Raw genomic sequence first — 20,770 nt, 5'->3', positions numbered from 1 at the left:
GAAAACAGGATTTCCATCATGTGGAACCCCATATTGACTCCTACATGATTCATCAGCAGAGTTAAAAGTTTTACATCTACAGCATGGACTGCAGCCACTTGAGCTAACAAAGTCACTGCTAGCAGTAGTAAATTGTCATTCTCTGTACTGTGAGGAAGGTGAAGCACAATGTCGAAGAACAACTACCTCCAGGGCATGCCCTCACGTGGTCCTGCAGTGTTCCAATGCCTCAATTTTCCCTTTCCAGGAACTTGCCGTTCCACTTTTTACAGGGGATCATCTACTCCACCATATGTGATAAGACGCACCATCCTGTGGTAGGCTGTGAAATGACTGGTGCATCTGCCTCAGTTTGCCCTTTCTTCCAGCATCCCAGTAACTCCATGCAGGCTTTCAGAGAATAAATAGCCCGTTACAGGGTTAATTTATTGCAGAAGGTCCAAAAATCGTAATCCAGATTTTCCCAGCACAGTCAATCTTTCAAATTCCTCCAGTCTGTCAACATATCAACTACAGTTCCAGTGTCTCTCACCATGCCCCAGCACTTCAGCATGGCTCTGGCATTTCTTACCACACCTCACCCCAGCACCTCTAGCTAGGGAGCTTCTCCACCCTGTTTCTAGCTTCTGCCTGGAGACATCAGTGGGCTCACCGTTTAATCATTCCCTAGCCTTCATCCCTCTGGCTTCAGCTCTGCAGTTTAGAGAGCCTGCAGGCATCTGCCTCTGTGGCTGTCAGCCTTCAGCTCTCTCTGGGCATGGCTCTCTGGCCTGGGAAAGTTTGTAAGTGACCCTCCCGCAGCTGTCTTCCAACCTCCACCAACGTGACCTGGATCCATTGCTCAATAAGAAAATGCTCCCTGCTCCCTCCTTCAGGGGCATCTCCTTCCTGAAGTTTTCAACACAGCTCTGCTCTTCTTCTGAGCTTTCTCTGGACTCTGAATTCTTCTAGTTTGGGTTCTGAATGCTCTCATGTCTTTGGGCTGTCTTATTTATAACTTTCAGGGCAGCTCTCCCTCCTAATTACATCAAACTAGGGCACCTGTACTTGGACGGGGGACCTGGGCCTAATTTCATTTACAGGGCCAGCTACCCTGTTACACATACATTTTATTAGTGGATTTCACAGTTGTTGGCTGTTATCAGAGGAATGTTGACATTAAAGGAATCCTGGGTTCTATTCCAGGTTCTGAGGGAAAGTTATAGACCATTCTGCCCCTGTTTTCCCCAAAGCCTGATCCCTTTTGCCCCACTGATCCCTCCAACCTGTCTCAGTCCATCTCCACCTCAGCTTCTTGTCCCAGTTCCTTCTCCCTTTTCTGGGTCTTCATTTCAGTCTTCTCCTTTCACTACCATTCCAGTGTGGCTGCTTCCTCTTTCTCCTCCTCACTGCCTGGGCACCAGCAGAGGGAACATTGAGAGCACCAGTAGAGACAGTATCTCTGCACTTAGTTCTTGTGCCTGGCATCCTAGTTGTTCTTGGCATCCAAGAGGAGCAATTGCAGGGCAAGTCCACCTCAACCATGGCTATCCTGGGATGATGCATGCTCAGTACAAATAAAATCTTGGGAGACGTTAGCTTCCAAATTCTAACAAGACTCTGTTGAACTTGTGTGCATTAAGATCTTCAGAGACTTATACGTTGGCCAAATTAGGGAGAATTTTCATAGGGACAGCAAAAAGCTGACACCAGGGCAACCCTCTGCCAAATTTAACTCCTTGCTCCAAAAAATGGAAGCATTAGAGTTTCTCATTGAAATAGCTTTAAAAAAACATTATGTGGGCAAAGCAATGTATTTTTCCTTAACCTCTTTTTGGGAAATGGCTGAACTTTTTTGTTGAAATCTTCCAAAAAAATTCAGCCCGAGCTTGATACCCAGCATGGAAAACTTCAGCCTGAATGGTCACAGTTTGTCAAAGTAAAAAGCAGCTGAAAACTAAGTCTTATAATACAAAGTATTATTAATAATACAGAAATGCCAGTTTTCAATGCACACGGATATAGTCTGTGTTTTTTTTTTCCACAGGGTTGCTGTCTCATTCAGGTCCCAATCATATACCACTAAAGTCAATGGGAGTAAAGGGAGCAGAGGCAATGAGTTGGCTGGGTGGGGGGATGTGGGGTCATGTGCCCACCCAGATTTGCCGCTTGGCGTGTACTGAACATACTCACAGAGACTGAGCATGCTCAGTAACACTGCTGAAGCTGGCTTCCCTCACTCTGATGGATGGTGCTTATTGAATGAGGCAGCTGTTCAGCACTGCTTTTTAACCTCATTATTCATTATATGGCACCAGGATTTATTTACTGCACACCGTCCAAACCCTGCACTGAATAGGGAATTACTTATTTCCTCACAACTTTTCTGCTATGCTGCTCACCATGATATCTGAGTCTCACAGACTTTAAAGAATTAGTATTCACAGCACCCTGGAAAGAATTATTAATCTCATTTTACAAATGGGGATCTGAGATTTTGATAAAGAGATAAAGAGATTTTGGCCAACATTTATAAAAGGGTGCATGATTTTTGAGTGCCTCAGTTATTGGATACCCAGCTTGGGATACTTAGGGCTAGATTTACAAGGGAGATTTAAGCTAGCAGCTAAGCGCCTAAGTGCAGTGTTTAGGCACCACTGACATTCACAGAACCACAGTTCAGCTGCCATGTAATCTGTTGGTGCCTAAAGTCTATAGGTGTCTAATTTTCCTCTGGTAAAGTCCCCCTGGCAACTAAATTTCTGCCTCTGGGCCTGAACACAGCCTCCTGAAACCCAACACTGCCGAGCAGCTTGGCACTTAACTCCTGCCTAAACCCCAGGAACATTCACAAGCTAGACATTCCCCTGCCTGTCTCGCCTGATCTGGTAGATATGCTCAGAAGCTGCCTAAGAACATGCGTACCAAATCTTGCCCCTCACAAAAAGCCAGCTGAGGCGGTGTCCCCAATAGCCGATGGTTGGAGCACGCCCTTAGGATGTGGGAGACCTGGTTTCAAATCCCTGCTCTGCTTCCTAGCTGAATCCCCCTTCCTAGCTGAGTGCCCTAAGATAGAGGGTATTCTGGGGTGGGGCTCTCTCATTCTCTCCTGTTCAAGTTGTTCCACTTTGTGTAAAATATTTTAATATTCAGGAGGTCAGAGAGAGTGTGACTGGATAGCCTAGTGATTAGCACACTCCCATAGCAGACCTGCGTTGCAGCCCCTGCTCCAGTGAATAGTTCAGTGTTTCATCCAAAGTCGAACCATTTCAACAGGTGAGATTAAAAAAGACAGCCCCCACCCCAGAATATCCCATAGCCCAGTGGTTAGGAGATGCAATTGGGAGACCTAGGTTCAAGTCCTTGCTCTGAATCAGGCACAATGGGGACTTAACCTGGATCTCCTACTTCCTGGGTGAGTGCTCTAATGACTGTACTCTTGGGTATAAAGGAGGGTGGCACCTTCTCTTCATTTTTTACTTGAGAAAGGGTTGTTCCGGTTTAGGTCCCTAACTCCAGGAGAGGGTTCACAGTTGTGAATTCTGAGCATACTCCAGCCCAGAGTTAGGCATCTATAATGGGTTGCCCCCTTTCAAGGCGCCATCTGATGTGCTGAGATACCACTGAGCCCACCAGTTCTGTCAACATTGGCCCCCTTTAACTTGTCTTGCTGAGCCAGGCTCTTATACCCCCTCTAGCACACACACAGGCAGGGTTACATCCAGCTGCAGAAAGACACAGACACTGAGATCAGCTCTGGGAAGACTCAGCTTAAGGGACTTGCTCCAGTACTCAGGTGCCCACCTCCCTTAGAGTGCAGACCCAAAGGCATATTGTCTTGTGCTGTATAGAAGAATCTGCACAGTGCAAGCTCATAAAAATTCACCCTTTTCCTCAATGTGAAGAGAGATATGCACCCTGTCTTCCCCCCCCCCCCCCAGTTACAAATTGCACAAACGGGGTTTGATAATAAACAAAACAAATTTATTAATTATAAAAGGCAGATTTTAAGTGATTATAAGAGAGAGCAAACAGAACAAAGCAGATTACTAAGCAAATAAAACAAAGCACGCAAACGAAACTTGATTCACTAAAAAAATTGGTTACAAAATGTAATTTCTCACCCTAAATGTTGAATTAGACTGGATGCAGAGCTTCTGTAGCTCAGAGTTCCAGTTATTTCTTCTTACAGACTGGTCCCCTGTCCCAGTCTGGACTCAACCCTGCCTTTCCCTTCAGGTTAGTTTCTTTGTCCCTTTAGGTTCTTTCATCAGTCCTTCTTCTTGGGTAGGCAATGGAGGAGAGTCTGGAATGCCTTCCCTCCCAGCCTTAAATAGAATTTACATAAGGCAGGAAGCCTTTTGTTTCCCAAAATTGACCTCCCCATCCTGTGAGTGGAAAATTACTAGAAGTCCAAGAGCATGTTTAGTACCAGGTGGCAGGACCTCCTAACCAATTAGTGTCACAGCTACATCCCAGGATGACTCTTAGGAAGGAGAGAGATTAGTATCTTCACAGTCTTGTTGTTTCTTCCTAATGGGCCATTGGCCCTGTCTGGCTTTTCACTGTTGTACCTGAAGGGCTAGTTATGGGTGTCACCCAAAGTAGCACATTTGAAATACAGCTACATGGTCAATATTCCTAACTTCAGATACAGAAATGATACAGGCATACAGATTGGATAATCACATTCAGTAAATCATAACCTGTCCAATTCTATCTTATATGAGCCATCTTGCATAAAGTATATCTGTTATGCCATATCCATATCATAAGCATATTTCCATAAGAATATGGAGTGTAACATCACAGCATCCAGCTTCCTTTCAGGGGCAGGGCTTAGGCTCCAGCTTTCTCCTTGGCATTTCCTACTGGCTAGCTTAAGTGGCTTCCTGCTCTACACTCTGGCTTCTGTGAATCCCTTTTTTGGTACCCAACTATCTCCATGCATTGTATGAGGAGTCCAGGCATCCAGCTCGGGGTTGTGAATTCCACTTGTTGGCAGGGTGCTTAGCTCTGCTTTTGAATCTAGGGCCTAAGGCTAAACATGCACAACTCCTCTGGGATTCAGCTACAATTCTGAATGATCAGCACTTCAGAAAATCATGCCCTATCTAGCTCAAGTTGATTTCCCAGTAAATGAGGAACACACAATTATCAGCCACCTCTGAAAATACTGGTTTTAAGTAACTTATCCAAAATCCTATTAAAAGTCTTTAGCAGAGCCACGACTAGAACCCAGTTCTCCTTTGACTTAGTCCAGCACCTTGTCAAGAAAACCATCTTTTGTCTTCCTTGAGTACCCTGTTTCCCCACGATGAACTTTTGGAGTAAATGAGCTTGGGTGCTACAGCCATCAATCTTGGTTACTATTCAGACCTGTCTTACTCACTGCCCCTCTTTTGTATGTAATTTTATAGATTAAAAAAAAAAAAGGACTTCTGTCATGTGTAACTTTAATAATATTCACCTGGGTTGTTAGTAGGATTTGAACCTGGGACCTTCAGATCCCCACCATAGATACCACAACTTGAGCCAAAGCTGTCAGCCGTAGTAGACTGTTATTGTCTATGGACCAGCTACTGCTAGAATCGGTCGTGTATTGCACTGAAACAGTGGATTACGCATGCAGGAGTAGCCCCATTCTGTAAAAGCAGAGTCAAGCAATACATTTGGCATATTCTTTCTGAGAGGAAATATGGCTAAATTGAAGAAACTTAGGTTCCGTTCTGAGCTATGCCAGATGTGATCTTGTACAACATTTCAGGCATATTAAAACAAACCAACAAAAAACCCTTGGCCATTGGCATATTTTATACAATCCCTGTTCCAGTGCTCATTGAGCTTTTATTCTGGGACATCCATTGTTTTCTTCAACCGCCATGGGTACCAGGATGGATCCCCAACATGCCAACCTCTTTATGGGCTACCTCAGGGAAGAATTTCTGGATAAATGCAACATAAAACCAACTATATACCTGAAATACATCAATTATATTTTCATCCAATACATTTCCCTGTTCTGTTCACTCTCTCTGAAACATCTGGCCTTGGCTGCTGTCAGAAGACAGGATATTGGGCTAGATGGACCATTGGTTTGACCTCATATGACCATCCCTACATTCTTATCCTTCAGACAGACAACCTAAACAATGATTTCCACCACAACATCAACAACTACCATCCATCAAACTTTGCAGAGAACTCCCACACCAGCATCAACTTCCTGTACAGCACGATCAGTGTCAACAATGGAACCCTACAGACAACTATATACAAGAAAGCAACAGATCACCACACTTACTTCCACTGATTCAGCAACCACTCCAGAACACCAACACCAAGAAATATGTTATCTACAGCCAGGCACTCAGATACCATAGAATATGCTCTGAAGAGAAAGTCGAGAATGTACACCTTAACACACTTAAAACCACCTTCATTAAACAAGAATGCTTCACTAGAGAAGTAGATAGCCTCCCCAAGAATTTATGGCTCTTGCAGAGAAGGGGAGGCAAAAAGATTAGGAGAATGGAAAGAAAAGAAGATCCACCCCTCTGTATTTTAAAAAACAAGGAAACACACAATACTACAAAAATGCTAAAGAATTAAAATAACTTTTGGCTGACTACCAGTAGCTCAGAGTCTTAATATGACAATAACAACAAGGAGTCCGGTGGCATCTTAAAAACTAACAGATTTATCTGAAGAAGTGGGTTTTTTACCCATGAAAGCTTACGCCCAAATAAATCTGTTAGTCTTTAAGGTGCCACCGGACTCCTCGTTGTTTTTGTGGATACAGACTAACATGGCTACCTCTCTGAATATGAAAATGACATTTCCATTTTTGTAAAAATAAAATAAATAGGAGTTCATTATACCATACATCTCTCAGAAAGATACTAGTAATATATTAGAGAGACAAGGTGGGTGATGTAATATCTTTTATTGAACCAACTTCTGTTGGTGAAAGAGACAAGCTTGCGACCTTACACAGAGCTCTTCTTCAGGTCCTCAGAGTATCATAGCTAAATACAAGGGTGGAACAGATAAGGAGTTAACATGTTTTGCAAGAGAGCATTCAAAGTGAAAGGGGAAGTTAATACTTCTACAGCTGTAGGACAAAGGAGTATTAGTGAGTTACAGATTGTTGTAATGGGCCATAGTAATATATAGTAATATATTATAGTTCACAATATTATTGTAATAAACAGGTTTGTTTGTAATAACTGGTGAAGGCTTCTAAAGGGGATTACTGCCATATTGAAAGCCACAACTGTGAAAAATAAACATTTATCCCTGTGGAACACTGGCAACAGAGGGCTGAGTTAAGGTTGTCTAGGTGTGACCTTGTTGAGTAGGGCTGATTTGCCAAGGGAAAGTGTTTGTGAGCAGCTTTGTGTATATGGGAGAAGGTAAGGTGTGTAGCTGTATACTGTTTCCTGGCTTTTGTAGATTTAAATTTTGCATTGCTGTCCCTCAGCAACTTTTAATGTAAATTTTTTTTTTAAACATAGTCTATTTACTCAGTTTCATAGCTTTCCCTGAAATACTACACTTCCATGCTCTGGCTTGTGAAGGCCCAAAATGTTTTCAGCTGCCTTTCAGCTGTGCGTATTTATAAAAAGTGTTTGTGTTTTTCTCTTCTTGGGGGTGGGAGGAGCAGCAGTTTAACTGGTTTTATTTTGAAAGACATATGTGAGATTTTGCTGACAAATCTGTCTGGATTGTACCAGGAATTGAGAAGAAGTTTGGAACTCAGTGTAAGTCAGAAAAGGATGGAGAAGGAAAGTTCTAGTGATGACTATGACTCTGTTGAGGAGGATGTGCTTTTGGAGCACTCTCAGGTGGAAGAGACAGTTGCAAGTTTTGGAAGCCTCCAGTTGCCCAGTGGTGAGTCATTACTGAAGGATGTTCCCAAGTATCAGGAGGCTGGAAGATGCTGTGACCTTGATGCTGGTGCTCTCGTGCTGGAATTTAAGCAGAATCCAACAAGTAAGTCTTTGTGTCCTGTACCAGTTCAGCTGCAGCGTTGCAGTAGTAATTCTAGTTTTTATTCATAGAGTTTGTGGCTAAAAGGGAACCTTATGTCATCTAATCTGACCTCTTATACACCACAGGCCATTATGTTTCATGCAGGTATCCCTGCATTTAGGCCAGTAATATGTGTTTGATTATAGCATATCTTCCAAGAAGAATTCAAGAGATGGAGAATCTACCACTTCCCTTGGTAGTTTGTTCCAATGTTTAATCACCCTCGCTGTGAAATATTGGTGCCATGTTTCCCGTTTGAATTTGTCTGGTTTCAGCTTCCAGCCATTGGTTCTTGTTCTGCCTTTCTCCGCTGGATTAAAGAGCCCTTTTGGTACCTGGTGTTTTCTCCCCATGTAATCAAGCCATCTCTCAATCTTCTTTTTGATAAACTGAACAGATTGAGTTCTTTGCATCTCTCACTGCAAGGCATTTTCGCCAGCCCTTGAATAATTTTGTGGCTCTTTTCTGCACCCTCTCCAGTTTTTCAATATCCTGTTTAAATGTAGACACTAGAACTGTATGCAGTATTCCAGTGCTGTTCTCACTAATTGTAATGGGCCTAGATCACGTCCTCTAGTCATCAGCGCACTGGCTAGTCATACCACCTAGTGGGTTCAAGTCTTTGTTTGGCAGTAGTGCCTGGTGGGTTCAAGTCTGAGGTTGCTAGTAGCACCTAGTGGGATCAAACCTGGGGGTTGATGGTAGTGACTAGTTGGTTTGAGCCCGGGGGTTGGAGGTAGGGGAACCCAGGCCCTCTCACTCCTCCGGTTCCAACCAGGGGCCTGGGGCAGGCAGTTCAGGTGTGCAACGTGGGTCAGGGTATCACCCAGCCTTTTCCCTGGGTTACTTCCTATTGCAGGGGTTGGCAACCTGCAGCACATGTGGAAAAGGCGGCATGCGAGCCAATTTTTACTGCCACGCTGCTGCCAGCCGGGGTCCCAGCCGCTGGCCCGACTCAGCCCGCTGCCTGCCTTGGTGAACGGAACCCCAGGCCAGCAGCGGGCTGAGCGGGGCCAGCAGCCGGGACACCGGCTGGCAGGAGCTGGCGGCTGGAACCTCAGACCACTGGCCACGCTCAGCCCGCTGCCAGTCTGGGGTTCTGTCAGGGGCCACTGTAAATGTAAAATTTATTACTGTCACGCGAAACCTTAAATTAATGAAGACTTGGCAGACCACTTCTCAATGGTTGCCGACCCCTGTCCTATTGCATCCCTGCCTCTCCAGAGGCACAGCGAAGGCCTGACTAATGACCTGCAACATGTACCCCCAGAAGGGGAGCAGGAGGTTCCCTTCCCCACTCACAAGCAGATGCTTTGCTGTCTCTTCTGCAGTGGTTTGCGGCTCTGAGTCTTTTCAGGGCTGTGTGGAGTTCCTTTTGGATTCCTGCATGAGCTACGAGTGGAAGTCAGCTCCCTTGCACTGACCGCCCTGATTGAGCTGTGCTGTGCCCTTGTAAGCTCTGTCTCAATTGACAGCATGTCCAGAAGGCTCTGCTGGGTAGAGCCTCCTGCGACTAGAGCTGCTCCTTAATTCCCTTTTCCCCAGTGCGGGGTTTGTACCCCTTCATACCAACACAGAGTGAAGTTACCTCTCTACTTCCCTCCTTATCCATCCAAGAATCTCATTATCCTTTTTTGCCACAGCATCACACTGGGAGCTCATGTTTAGTTGCTTGTCCACTGTGACCCTTACCTCCTTTTAACAGTCACTATTTTCCAGGATAGTCTCCCATTCTGTAAGTATAGCCTGCATTCCTTGTTCCTAGATGTATAACTTTTTCCATTTGGCTGTATTAAAACACATGTTTTTTATCCAGGTTACTAAGTGAATCCAGATCTCTCTATGAATCCCCTGTCCTCATTATTTACTGTTCCACCTATCTTTGTTTCATCTGCAAATTTGATCAGCCATGATTTTACATTTGATTCTGGATCATTGATGTAAATTGTTGAATAGCATTGGTCCTAGAACTGATCCCTGTGGAACGCCACTAGAAACACCCCGTTCAATGATGATTACTTGTTGAGACCTATCCGTTACACAGTTCTTCATCCATTTAACATGAGTGTTGTTGCTATTGGACATGGCTAATTTTTAAGCAGAATATCATGTGAAATCAATTCAAATGTCTTACAAAAGTCTAAGTCTGTTATGTCTGCCCTGTTACCTTTATCAACCAATCTTGTAATCTCATCAAAGAATGAAATGAGGTTTGTTTTATAAGATCTATTTTCCATGAAACCATGTTGGCATTAATTATATTCCTGTTCTTTAATTCTTTATTATTTGAATCCTATATCAGCTTTTCTATTAATTTGCCCAGTAATTATGTCTTTGACAGCCTCTGTTCATTCCCACTTGTGGCATATGGTGCCCCTGGCATCAAGCTGTGGAACTGCCTTTAAAAGCCATGTCTGTTTGTAGGGTGCACAAGTGGTCTCACACAAGGGGAATGTCATCTCCCTACACTATATAAAGGAGTGCATCCCCTGGCTGCCTCAGTTCTTTTGCTGCTTCAGCAGAGAACTAACAGAACTCACCTCATGTCCTTGAATTGCTCCATTGTAGTCTAATTCTCTTCTTGTGTATAGTTAGTTAAATTAGTCTTTAGTGTAGTGTAGCTTTTAGCACAGTATAAGTAGCTACCCTCTTTGGGTAATGGCAGGAGCCATGTTGGGTCCTGAGCAATATAGGGCATTTAAGAAGTGTGGTCCTGCCCTGCAATGATTCCTGAGATGGACACTTATTTCAGATGTGTCTGTCATTCTAATTTTGATTGAATGAATGGGCTCAGAGAGTCAATGGTGTTAATATGACCCTGTTGCTATTCCACACTAAACAGTTAAACATGGGTCAGGGTTTCTAGAATAGAGACTGTAGCCTGCCTACACCATTAAGTATCTTTATAATCCTTTTTTTAAAGATACAGAAAAAAAGGGGAAAAAAACAGTTGAAGCATTTGAAATGTAAAGTGTTAAGTAAGGATTTCATTTTAACAATATCCCTTATTACCTTTCCCTTTAGCTGTCGAGAGTTTTTATAGGAAAAATCCCATCTGATGGTCTTTAAGGTAGTATTACATATGGTAATTGTTCTTTCTGGGGACAAGAAAACTAATTAGTTGAGGTCAGCTGGAGCTGTGGTTGTTGCTGAAGTCATATTCTGCTTTCCCTAAGGCTAAACGAAGCAAACACCCTGAAAAGGGAGAGAAAAGAACAGCAAAGATAGAAAATGCAGCTTTGGTCTCTCGTGCTGACTCTCACTTGCAACCTTGCTGCTGGAGAAACACAAACACAGCATGTGATCTGATCAGCCACACTGAGACCTGGCAAACTAGCATTGGGCTTTGTCTCCTGTCTGCCACTCAATGGATACAGCTTTTAAAGGGCAGTTCTGCAGCTCAGTGCCAGGGTCACCATATCCCACAAGTGGAAATACATAGAGGCAACTCTTGATCAACAGCTACTAGTAAGTGACCTCTCTTTTCTGTGAGTTGGATCTTCAACTCTAAACCTCTGTTATCAATCATTTAAACTTTAAAAGTTTGAGGACAAAATTTATTATTTGAACCCTTTGCATTTTTCAAAAGTTCCATTTTTTTTTAGAATGATGACCAATAAGGACATAGATTCTTGGCTGCAATTTCTCTTTCGCTTTTGCCCTTGCAGGCAGGGTCACATCTCTCTCTTGCCTTGTGCTTGAGGCTGAAGTGTCATTTTGACTGCCCAGCAGATTTGTTCTTCAAAAGCAGAAAGACTGATGTTCCTGAAAGATCCAAAAAAGAAACATGGGAATATCTTTGCTGCAATGTCCATGTGCAACCCCCTTTTGTGGGCTCAGAAGCTGCCATGAGTAGAGATGGGGGGAGAGAGAAAGGTGAAGAGGAGGTCACTGTCTCTCATTCTTATAACCCTCTCCCCTCTTTAAGGATTACACCCAGCTGGGGTGCAGGCGACAAGCATCTCTTGTGGATGTGAGGTTTGAACCATCCCTGTGATGAAATATAAATTTCTTAGTCACATCTTCCCCCTGACGGAGAATGGCCACTTAAGCAGGTGATAGTCTTTTAACATCTGGCTGGGTGTTGGCCTGTCCTTTATTCCTGAGAAACTGGTTTAGACCTGCTTTTCTTAACATTGGAGCATGTTATAACAGTGTTATACAGTAGACTCTTGTAACTTTACATACCATACTCATACACATATTTTACCAGGACAATAATGTTCAGCAGATTATGAGCTTTCAACTGATGCCTCACAAGGCATACTTTGTACAAAATTTATCATAGTCTTGTAAAAGTGATGAACATAATAGTATAGATCATCACATCTTCCCTTATAATCCAAAATTTGTGTCTAAATCCTAATCTACATTTAACAAGTTTTATTGGCATAACTATGTTGGCAATGTATATATTTTATTTACAGATATATTATGCTGGTAAAAGCTTTAGTGTAGATACAGTTATACAGGTATAAGGCACTTCATACTGGTATAGCTTATTTAGCTTCATTGTACTGGAATAAGCTATATGTAAGCACTTCTGTAACAGTATAACTACATCTACACCAGGTGAAGGGGGTGGGGTGTACTGCTTTAACTTTTCCAGCATAGTTAAAGCAGCAAAACTCTTACTTATAGACAAGTCCTAATAAGTCTTCACTGATTTGCTGCTCCTAAATCTAGTTGAACTTCACTTGACTTATGTGTTTAGTGTGTGGGAGCCGGGTGATGGTGGTGGCCTGTGATATACAGAAAGTCAGGCTGGATGATCTGGTGGTCCCTTCTAGCCTTAAACTCTGTGACTCTAGTTCTCTTACTCTTCTCACTTGTTTTTCTGCAGATATGAAACAGGAACGAATTCTGTCTGCAAAGAGGAAAGATGCTGCTGAAACCTACATTCCAATCAGACCTATGAAGGTCAGAAGTAAAATGGCTCGTCCACTTTCTGCTGGACCCCTGCACCAGGAGGGACATGAAAGAACCTGCTCCCGTAAGAGAGATGAGAATATGTAAAGTATACAATTGTGAGCTTCCATTCTCCTTCCCCTGCCCTTGCTTAGATGTTGTCTCTGCTGCACACTTCTTTCCTTGCTCTACTGGGCTGTTGCCCATTTTTATGCTTCCTCTCATCTCAAAATTCCATTGACTTCAGTGGGAGCAGGAGCAAGCCCATGGCTATATATGCTATCTCTCCGCCTCCTCATTCTTCTTTCCCTGCCCCCACAGAATGAAGACTTCTTCCCCTCTTTTTCCGTCCTCCCTACTGCTCTATACTTGCCCCTTTTTCTTTACACAAACGTATTCCCTATGGTGAAAGGGTGCTGACAGGAAGGCAACCTCTGCATGTCAACTACTGGATCTTCAGAGGAACTGTCAAAAGATGGTAGCTCTCTGTAATCCAGCCACTCCCCTTAAGCAAGTTCACCATCAGTTACAAAAAGATGGGTTTTTTGGGGGTGTGACGGATATCTGACATAAACCCAGTTACTCAAATGAATGGAAGAGGGTCAGATCACCTTATTACTGTAATAAAACTTCTCAAGCTAAGCACAGCTTCCAAATGAATCCTGAGAGCCAGTAAAGTTAACAGTATTGAAAAGCCCAAACTGTGTCTCCTTAATTAATACAAAACCTAAACAAAACCAAGAAATTATATTCCTTCTTAAACAAAAGAGAAACTCAAACTCCCCCTGTCACCTGGATGCCAGCATCAGCTAATGTTTGTAGTAATACCTCCTGGATCAGATCCTTGCGTTGACCAGTTTTTTGAAAGATGTGTGTTGCACTTCCTTCAGACACTTTTAAAACAGTGTATTATATGCATATATCAATTCTGTGTGAGCAAGACAACCAAGGGAAGGTTTAGGAAAAAACAGCAGCAGCTAAATAGTCTTGAGCTAACAGTGGTCACCTTGGGAAGATCTCTGGGGAGCCCAACACAAAAAGAGCAACCATCCAGCATGTGTGCAGCATCTTTCACAGCACCATAGATACACAGGCCACAGGCATAGTCAGTCTTGGGGCAGTGAACTATGCCACATCTAAACTCATTAATCTGTCTCCAGAGGTGGTGTGGGAAGCCCAAAGCCAGGGAGTCGCTGGTAGTAGCAGAGGCTCTTTCCAATCCTGTCCACCACAGTAAGCTGATGATGTTATCAGCTTGATGGAAAGTATGCTGCACTGCTATGTAATTGGTGGTGCAGTGCATCCCATATATCCCTGAACAGTGGCAAGTGTGTCATTTTCTGTAGCTTCGGGGGCAGTTTATTGGTGCATTCTGACACCAGATGTTAGGCGGAGGAATATGAGCTAGGACTGGTAATCACACAAGCTTTGCTGGCTTCAATGTCCCTGTTATCATTCTTATAGTATGATTAAGCTGTGTTTTAAAAACAGTAGGCCAGAAAGCTGTCTGGGCTTTTTGAGGGCTGTAGAGGAAGGATTGTGTTTGATTGTTTTGCCTTTGGCTATGTTTACATTATGTACTAGGGGTGTGATTCCCCTGCTCGTGTACACATACTCACGCTAGTTCTTATTGAGCTAACATGCATATAAATAGCAGTGTAGTTGTGGTAGCATGTGTAGCGGCAGCATGAGCATGGCTGAGCTGTGCCAAGTACAAACCTGTCGGAAACCAATGGGTATGTATTCAGCACAGCTCAGCCGGGCCCATTCTGCCACTATGCATGCTACCACAGCCACACTGCATTGCATCCGATGAAGTGAGCTGTAGCTCACGAAAGCTTATGCTCAAATAAATTTGTTAGTCTCTAAGGTGCCACAAGTACTCCTTTTCTTTTTGCGAATACAGACTAACACGGCTGCTACTCTGAAAACTGCTATCTATATTCTTTTGTGATGTCATTTGTTCACTAGTTGCCCAGGGTAGAGAAGACCTGGAACTCTAAATTTAAAGCAAACATTAGCATCACCTATATGCTGTGCCTTACTTGGGCTGGGTTGCAAGCTGCCAGTTCAGCCCTTTGTTAATAACTAGACCAGATATTTCATGCTTGGGCTTTTACAGTGTTTTATACGTGTATGAGATGATCAATAGACATTTCTTGCTACTTTTTGATGTCAGGACCAGTAAGTCGACCAGAAAAGCCACTGTCAGCAACTCGAAGGAATGTGTGTGAGAAGAAGGATCCTGAGCAATCTGCTTCTGCTGTCATTAAAGCTATGCAAGTTGAAAATGAGATCTTGCAAAGAGAGATGCTTTGCAGAAGGCTGGAGACTTCTACCAGCCATCAAATGGTATGCCAAAGTACTGACCTGGGACAAGAGAGATCCAAGGTGTTCACTAGCAAAAATTATTTCCTTTCCCTAAACATGAATAGGAATCTTATATAGTTTAATGCAGTGATACTCAGACCTCAGTGGTTCAGGAGCCAAATTGGCAATCAACATTACCCAAAAGAGTATTAGTATGAATTCATTGTTTCATTTACTATAGTAGTATATATTCATATTTAAATAGAATGGCAGGGGAAATATTTAGTTAATTTTTTATATATGTGGTATATAATGCTCACAGCAAAATGACTGACGAAGTATTATTATTTTATCAACTATTGTTGGTTAATAACATAGTAAAAGCATTCTGAGTGGTTAATAATTAAATCACACAGTGTTTTAATATCATATGCTGCAAAGAGCCGCATTAGACACATTAAAGAGCCGCTTGCGGCTCAGACGCCTCAGTCTGAGTATCACTGATTTAAAGCCTTACAAGGGTAGGTGGTGGGGTGAATCTTAACACTACATGAAATGGAATAGTGTGGTCATCCCATATGCACTTTCTGGGGATATTACCTTACAGCTCTTTCTTGATTTCAGAGAAGATCAGAAAAGAATGTGTTAACCATTTATGTGACTCTTCTTCCTAGAGGTAGAAAGGATCCTTCTGGTTTCTGCCATTCCCTCCCTCAAAGTTAACACCCAAACAATTTGAAAAGCAGTCACATGACTTTCATTGCACACATTCACCAAGCACTTAGGGCCTGATCCTAGTTTCATTGAAGTCAATGGGAGCTTTTCATTTGCTTCAGAATTGGATCAGACCCTTCTTGGCTGGAATTCAAGACTGGGTCTGTTGGTGTTACAGAATCTCTTTCCAGGTTATGGGCTGCCAAATTCTCCAATCTCCTTTTTATTTTTTGTGATGTCTGTTGTTTTGTGGTTGAGAGAGAGAGTAGTTCCCTCTGCATATTCACAAATAACATGAACTTGCTATGTTTTATGAAAGTAAGATAATACTTACTTAATAGGCATTGTCTTGGGACACAGAGTGGGATTTTCAAAAGCCCCCAGTCTCAGTGTTGGCCTAACTCTACTCTTAGGGAAGCAATTTACTTCCAGTTACTACTAACACCAAAGGCTTTGAAAATCCTACCTTCAACATGTAAATGTGCTACAGGGCAGAATTAAGGTGTTAAAAAGAAAACAAACAAAAGATGGCATTTCATTTCCTGGGACTTTTAAATTCTACTGGCTTTGATTGCATGTGTAAATTCCATAGCCCAACTCCTTACCTCAGATTCTGTGTACCTTTCAAAGCCTACAGGAGCCTCTCTCTATCTCTCTTACAAGGTCCATAGGGTCCTTTTCCTGAGCTTCATCTGTCCCTAATTATTCACCTCATATTTGACCCACAGACTTTTCACCGCACAGCTAGGTTACCCATTTGTACATATATGTCACATTCTTAATGACAAGAACATGAAAAAAATCTAGTGCATGTCTGTGGTATGTCATTTAGCAGAGAAATAGTTCTCCTGGAGGAGCAGTGCATGGCCTTGTTCTAGATGAAATAGGATTTGGTTTGACCAAGTTACAAGCCTTGAAGTCCAGGAGATATAGGTTCAGGTCTCCTCCTCCTGCTACTTCGGCTCCAGCCCCAGGCCCTTCAAGACTTGTGGGAAATGCCAAACAATCATTTTGACGGGCCTGTTGAGGATGCAAACAGTTTCCATCTCTCCAGACCCAAATTCCCCCACTTTTGCAAATGGTCTGTCCCACTTCCTCAGTGCTTGGTACCAAGTTATTTCAGACCAGTAGGTCTCCAGTTTGTTTCTAAAATTCTTTCCCACCCTTCTTCCCCATCCCTCTTCGGAGACTACTTTCATGAGACAATCCTCCTCCAGGAGGTACAGTCTCTCCTTTGCTTGGGGGTCACAGAGGAGTTTCAACACTGTCTCAGATGGCAGGGGTTTTAGTCCCTCTATTTCTTAATCCCAAAAGTGAAGAGGAGTCTCAGACCAATCTTAGACTTGTGTCAACTCAACAAATTCTTAAAAAATAAAGTTTTGCATTGTCACCCTAGCTTCTGTTATCCCCTCCCTGGATCCTGGTGCCACCCTTGCTTGACTTAACAGATGTCTACTTCCATGTGGCAATCAATCAAGCTCACAGGATGTACGTCAGATTTTTGGTAAATCAAAATCATTACCAGTTCATTGTGCTACCATCTGGCCTGTCAGCAGTTCTCAGGGTCTTTACAAAAGTTATGGCAGTAGTATCTGCATTCCTCAGAATATCTGGAGTTCAACTCTATCTGGATGACTGGCTTGTCAAGGGCCGATCCGGACTGCAGGTACAGTGTAGTGTATCCCTGATCCAGTTGACAGTCAATGCTTTGGGACTGCTAGTCAACACAGAGAAGTCTCTCATCTCCTTGGTCCAGAGGATAGAGTTTATAGGGACTGTAACGGACTCAACTCAAGCCAGAGCTTTTCTTCCAGACTCGAAGGTTCAAGCAATTTAATCAGTTGTCATAGATATGAAAGCTCACCTGGTCACAACAGCACAAAAGTGTTTGAGGCTTCTGGGGCACATGGATTTCTGCACTTACCTGGTTCAGTGTGCCAGACTGCACCTCCGAGTTCTACAGGGTTGGCTGGCATAAGTCTACTTTCTGAGCTGTCGTCATCTAGATTCGGTGGTGAAGGTACGCTCTCATGTCCTCCCTTCATTACATTTGTGAACAAGTCTAGCCAATGTATGTGTAGATGTTCCCTTTGCCCGCCCACAGTCAACATGCACATTAGCTCTGGCTGTTAAGTTTGGTTGCTAGTTTGATTAAAGTACATCTTGTAACTATTTCACTGTTCCATCCTGAAGTGGATTTTTCTCTAATGACATGTCCATACATTTTTGAAAGGCCTAGTCAAATTGTATTTTCAGGTGCAAGACTCCCATTCCCCTGTGGGATCTAAACTTAGTGTTATCAAGACTTATGGGTGCCCTGTTTGAGCCTTTGGCTACTTGCACTCTACTGCATCTGTCAATAAAGAGAATTTTTGGTGACCATCACCTCAGCCAGAAGGGTAAGAGAGCTGCCTGCCTTAATGTCTGGGCCTCCCTATGTGATATACTTTAGGGACAAGGTTTACCTGTATTCTCAACCAATGTTCGTCCCAAAGGTGGTGTAATCTTTCCATACGAACCGGCCAATTTATTTGCCTGAATTCTACCTGAAGCTGCATTCGAGCAGGGAAGAGGAGTGTTTCCGTACCCTGCGTATCAGAAGAGCTCTGGCATTCTAACTGCACAGAACCAGGCACTTCCCTAAGTCTTCCCAACTGTTAGTAGAGGTGGCAGACAGAACAAAAGGACAATTAGTCTCCATCCAAAGAATTTCTTCTTGGATAGCCTCCTATATACGCGTGTGCTATGACATGGCTAATGTCACCCTTGTGAGCAGAGTCACAGTTCATTCACTGAGGTCCCAATCTGCCTCAGTGGCTTTTATGGCACATGTTCCAATTGTGGACATTTGTAGAGCGGCAACCTGGTCCTCAGTCCACATGTTTGCCTCCCATTATGCTGTGACTCAAGACTCCAGAGACAATGCTAGAGTTGGATGAGTCATTGTCCAATCCCACCTCTTGTTTTCACGGCTTGAGAGTCACCAAGAGTGGAATGCATATGTGCAATCACTTAAAGAAGAAAAACTAACGTGTTCAGTAACTGTTATTCTTTGGGATGTGTCACATGTGTCCATTCCATGACCCACCCTCCTGCCCCTCTACGTGGGAGTTCTAGCAAGAAGGAACTGAGGGGAGCTAGGGGTGGCTCTGCCATTTATATGTCCATGCACTGATGCATGGCAGCAGAGGGCACTTGAACGTCCCAGTGGGTACTGCTGAGGGGAAAAGTTTCTGACGTCCCTGCACTGGACACACAGATACTGAGAATGGAATGGACATGCGCAACATATCTCAAAAAAGAACAGTTACTGAGCAGGTTAGTAACTGGTTTTTCCAGGACCCAATGAAACACATGGTGTAAACCTCAGTCATACCCCTGGAAGTGGTCCAAGAGAAGCAGCGCAAAGAAATTTTTCATATTTCCACAATACAGAGATTTATCATGGCCATTAATCAAAGTTTACTAGAGCCCTCAAGAACCATCTGTGTATACCTCCATCCATCCCTTTGTGAATCTGTGACCAGTGATGAATAAAATGTGACAGCCTTCTTAAACCAGTATGTTGCTTAATATTAACAATAGGAGCAACATTTAGAGAAAAAGGATTTTAAAACAGTCAACAAGTGTGTCTTTCTTACCTAAAGCCTTATCATTCTGTGAGGGTGTCCTAAGCAGACCTAGCTTCTTCAGATACCCCAATAGGTGTCTGTGTTAGTTTGAACAGCTCTCCCAACAATTACCTGGAATTTCCCCCCTGGAAAAGAGAGCCTCATTTTATCCAGCTAGAGTTCCTTGGGGCTTGCCAATTGACAGGCTTTTGGTTCTGCTTGTCCAAACCAATTCATCAGGCTCCACAGGAGGTTGAGGCAGACTCCTCAGAGCCAAGGGCTCACCCATTGTCCTACAATAACCCTCTAATGTTCACTATAGGGTAGCTTATCTTGAGCTGTTGTTTCCTTTCTGTTTATTTTCTTACAGCTTACTATTAAACTAAACCAATATATTCACATAGTAAACATCTCAATAACCAGGTCAACATATAGTAGTTATAAATAATTACAGAGCAGCTGACCATCTGTCACACTAGTAACAGCTGTTCTCTGAAATCTGTGTGATGTGATGGATCAGAGCTCACCTTTGCTTCAGCATTTAAAGATTATGTAATCTTTTGTACTTTGTACAATTGTGATAAATATGGGAATCTTCTTATGAAGAACCGGGGAGATATCTGCATTTTTTTAATGAATGTCCTGTGTACCTCAGTGCTTGATATTGTCCGATAGGACTGCATTAAGTTGAATCAAAGAAAGCTGTTAGGGGAAAACAAGCAGGAAATGAATGACAGTCACAAGGTTCCTCCAAAGAGAATACCAACTCTCCTTAAGAAAATAATGTGGGAACTATTAATTGGAAAATGCCCACCTGCCTGTTTTCGGCCAGGCTAGCAGATTTATTTTTCCGCAGCCTGAGCCTAGAATCAAAGGAACATTAAACCATTAAAGACTTCTTCCTAGAGAGGAAGGAAGGGGTGTGTGGGCATCAGTGGCCTGGGGGACATGCTGCAGGGAGAGAGAGGCAGAAAATGGTGCATGGCATGGCTGTCTCTTGCAACCCAGCAGTAGGGGGCCTGGACTGAGTGGAACTTATGGGAAACTTTCAAGGAAAGGGTAAGAGTTAGGTAAGACCCAGGCAAATAGACCTTTTGTTGTTTTATCCCTTTCTGCTTTCTATCTATATCTGGGTGTGTAAACAATATGTTTGTTTTGAAGAAATCAGTTTTGAGTCACTTTAATTAACCATGGTTCACAAGTCTCCCAAGTTT

General features: G+C 43.1%; 1 protein-coding gene across 21 annotated transcripts in view; it reads left to right on the top strand.

Annotated features, from left to right (window-relative positions):
- Positions 1–20,770, top strand: part of KATNIP (katanin interacting protein) — a 167,282-nt gene that overhangs the window by 56,139 nt on the left and 90,373 nt on the right. For 17 of the 21 annotated variants that reach the window (XR_006284499.1, XR_006284495.1, XR_006284496.1 and 14 more), the window contains 3 exons: positions 7,716–7,974; positions 12,857–13,006; positions 15,101–15,312. Coding sequence is in view for 15 of the 21 variants with exons in the window: in XM_037910896.2 (XP_037766824.1) it covers positions 7,716–7,974; positions 12,857–13,006; positions 15,101–15,312 (621 nt within the window). In the remaining 6 variants the exon portion in view is untranslated. Of the gene's footprint in view, positions 1–7,715; positions 7,975–11,268; positions 11,482–11,940; positions 12,069–12,856; positions 13,007–15,100; positions 15,313–20,770 lie in introns of those variants that run through there. The other 4 variants (XM_037910893.2, XM_043524408.1, XM_037910904.1 and 1 more) reach the window with 4 other exon arrangements.

This window comes from Chelonia mydas, chromosome 10, assembly GCF_015237465.2.
Source record: "Chelonia mydas isolate rCheMyd1 chromosome 10, rCheMyd1.pri.v2, whole genome shotgun sequence".
Classification (NCBI taxonomy): Eukaryota; Metazoa; Chordata; order Testudines; family Cheloniidae; genus Chelonia; species Chelonia mydas.
Note: the sequence above shows the minus strand (reverse complement) of the source record. Positions and strands in the feature narration are given on the sequence as shown.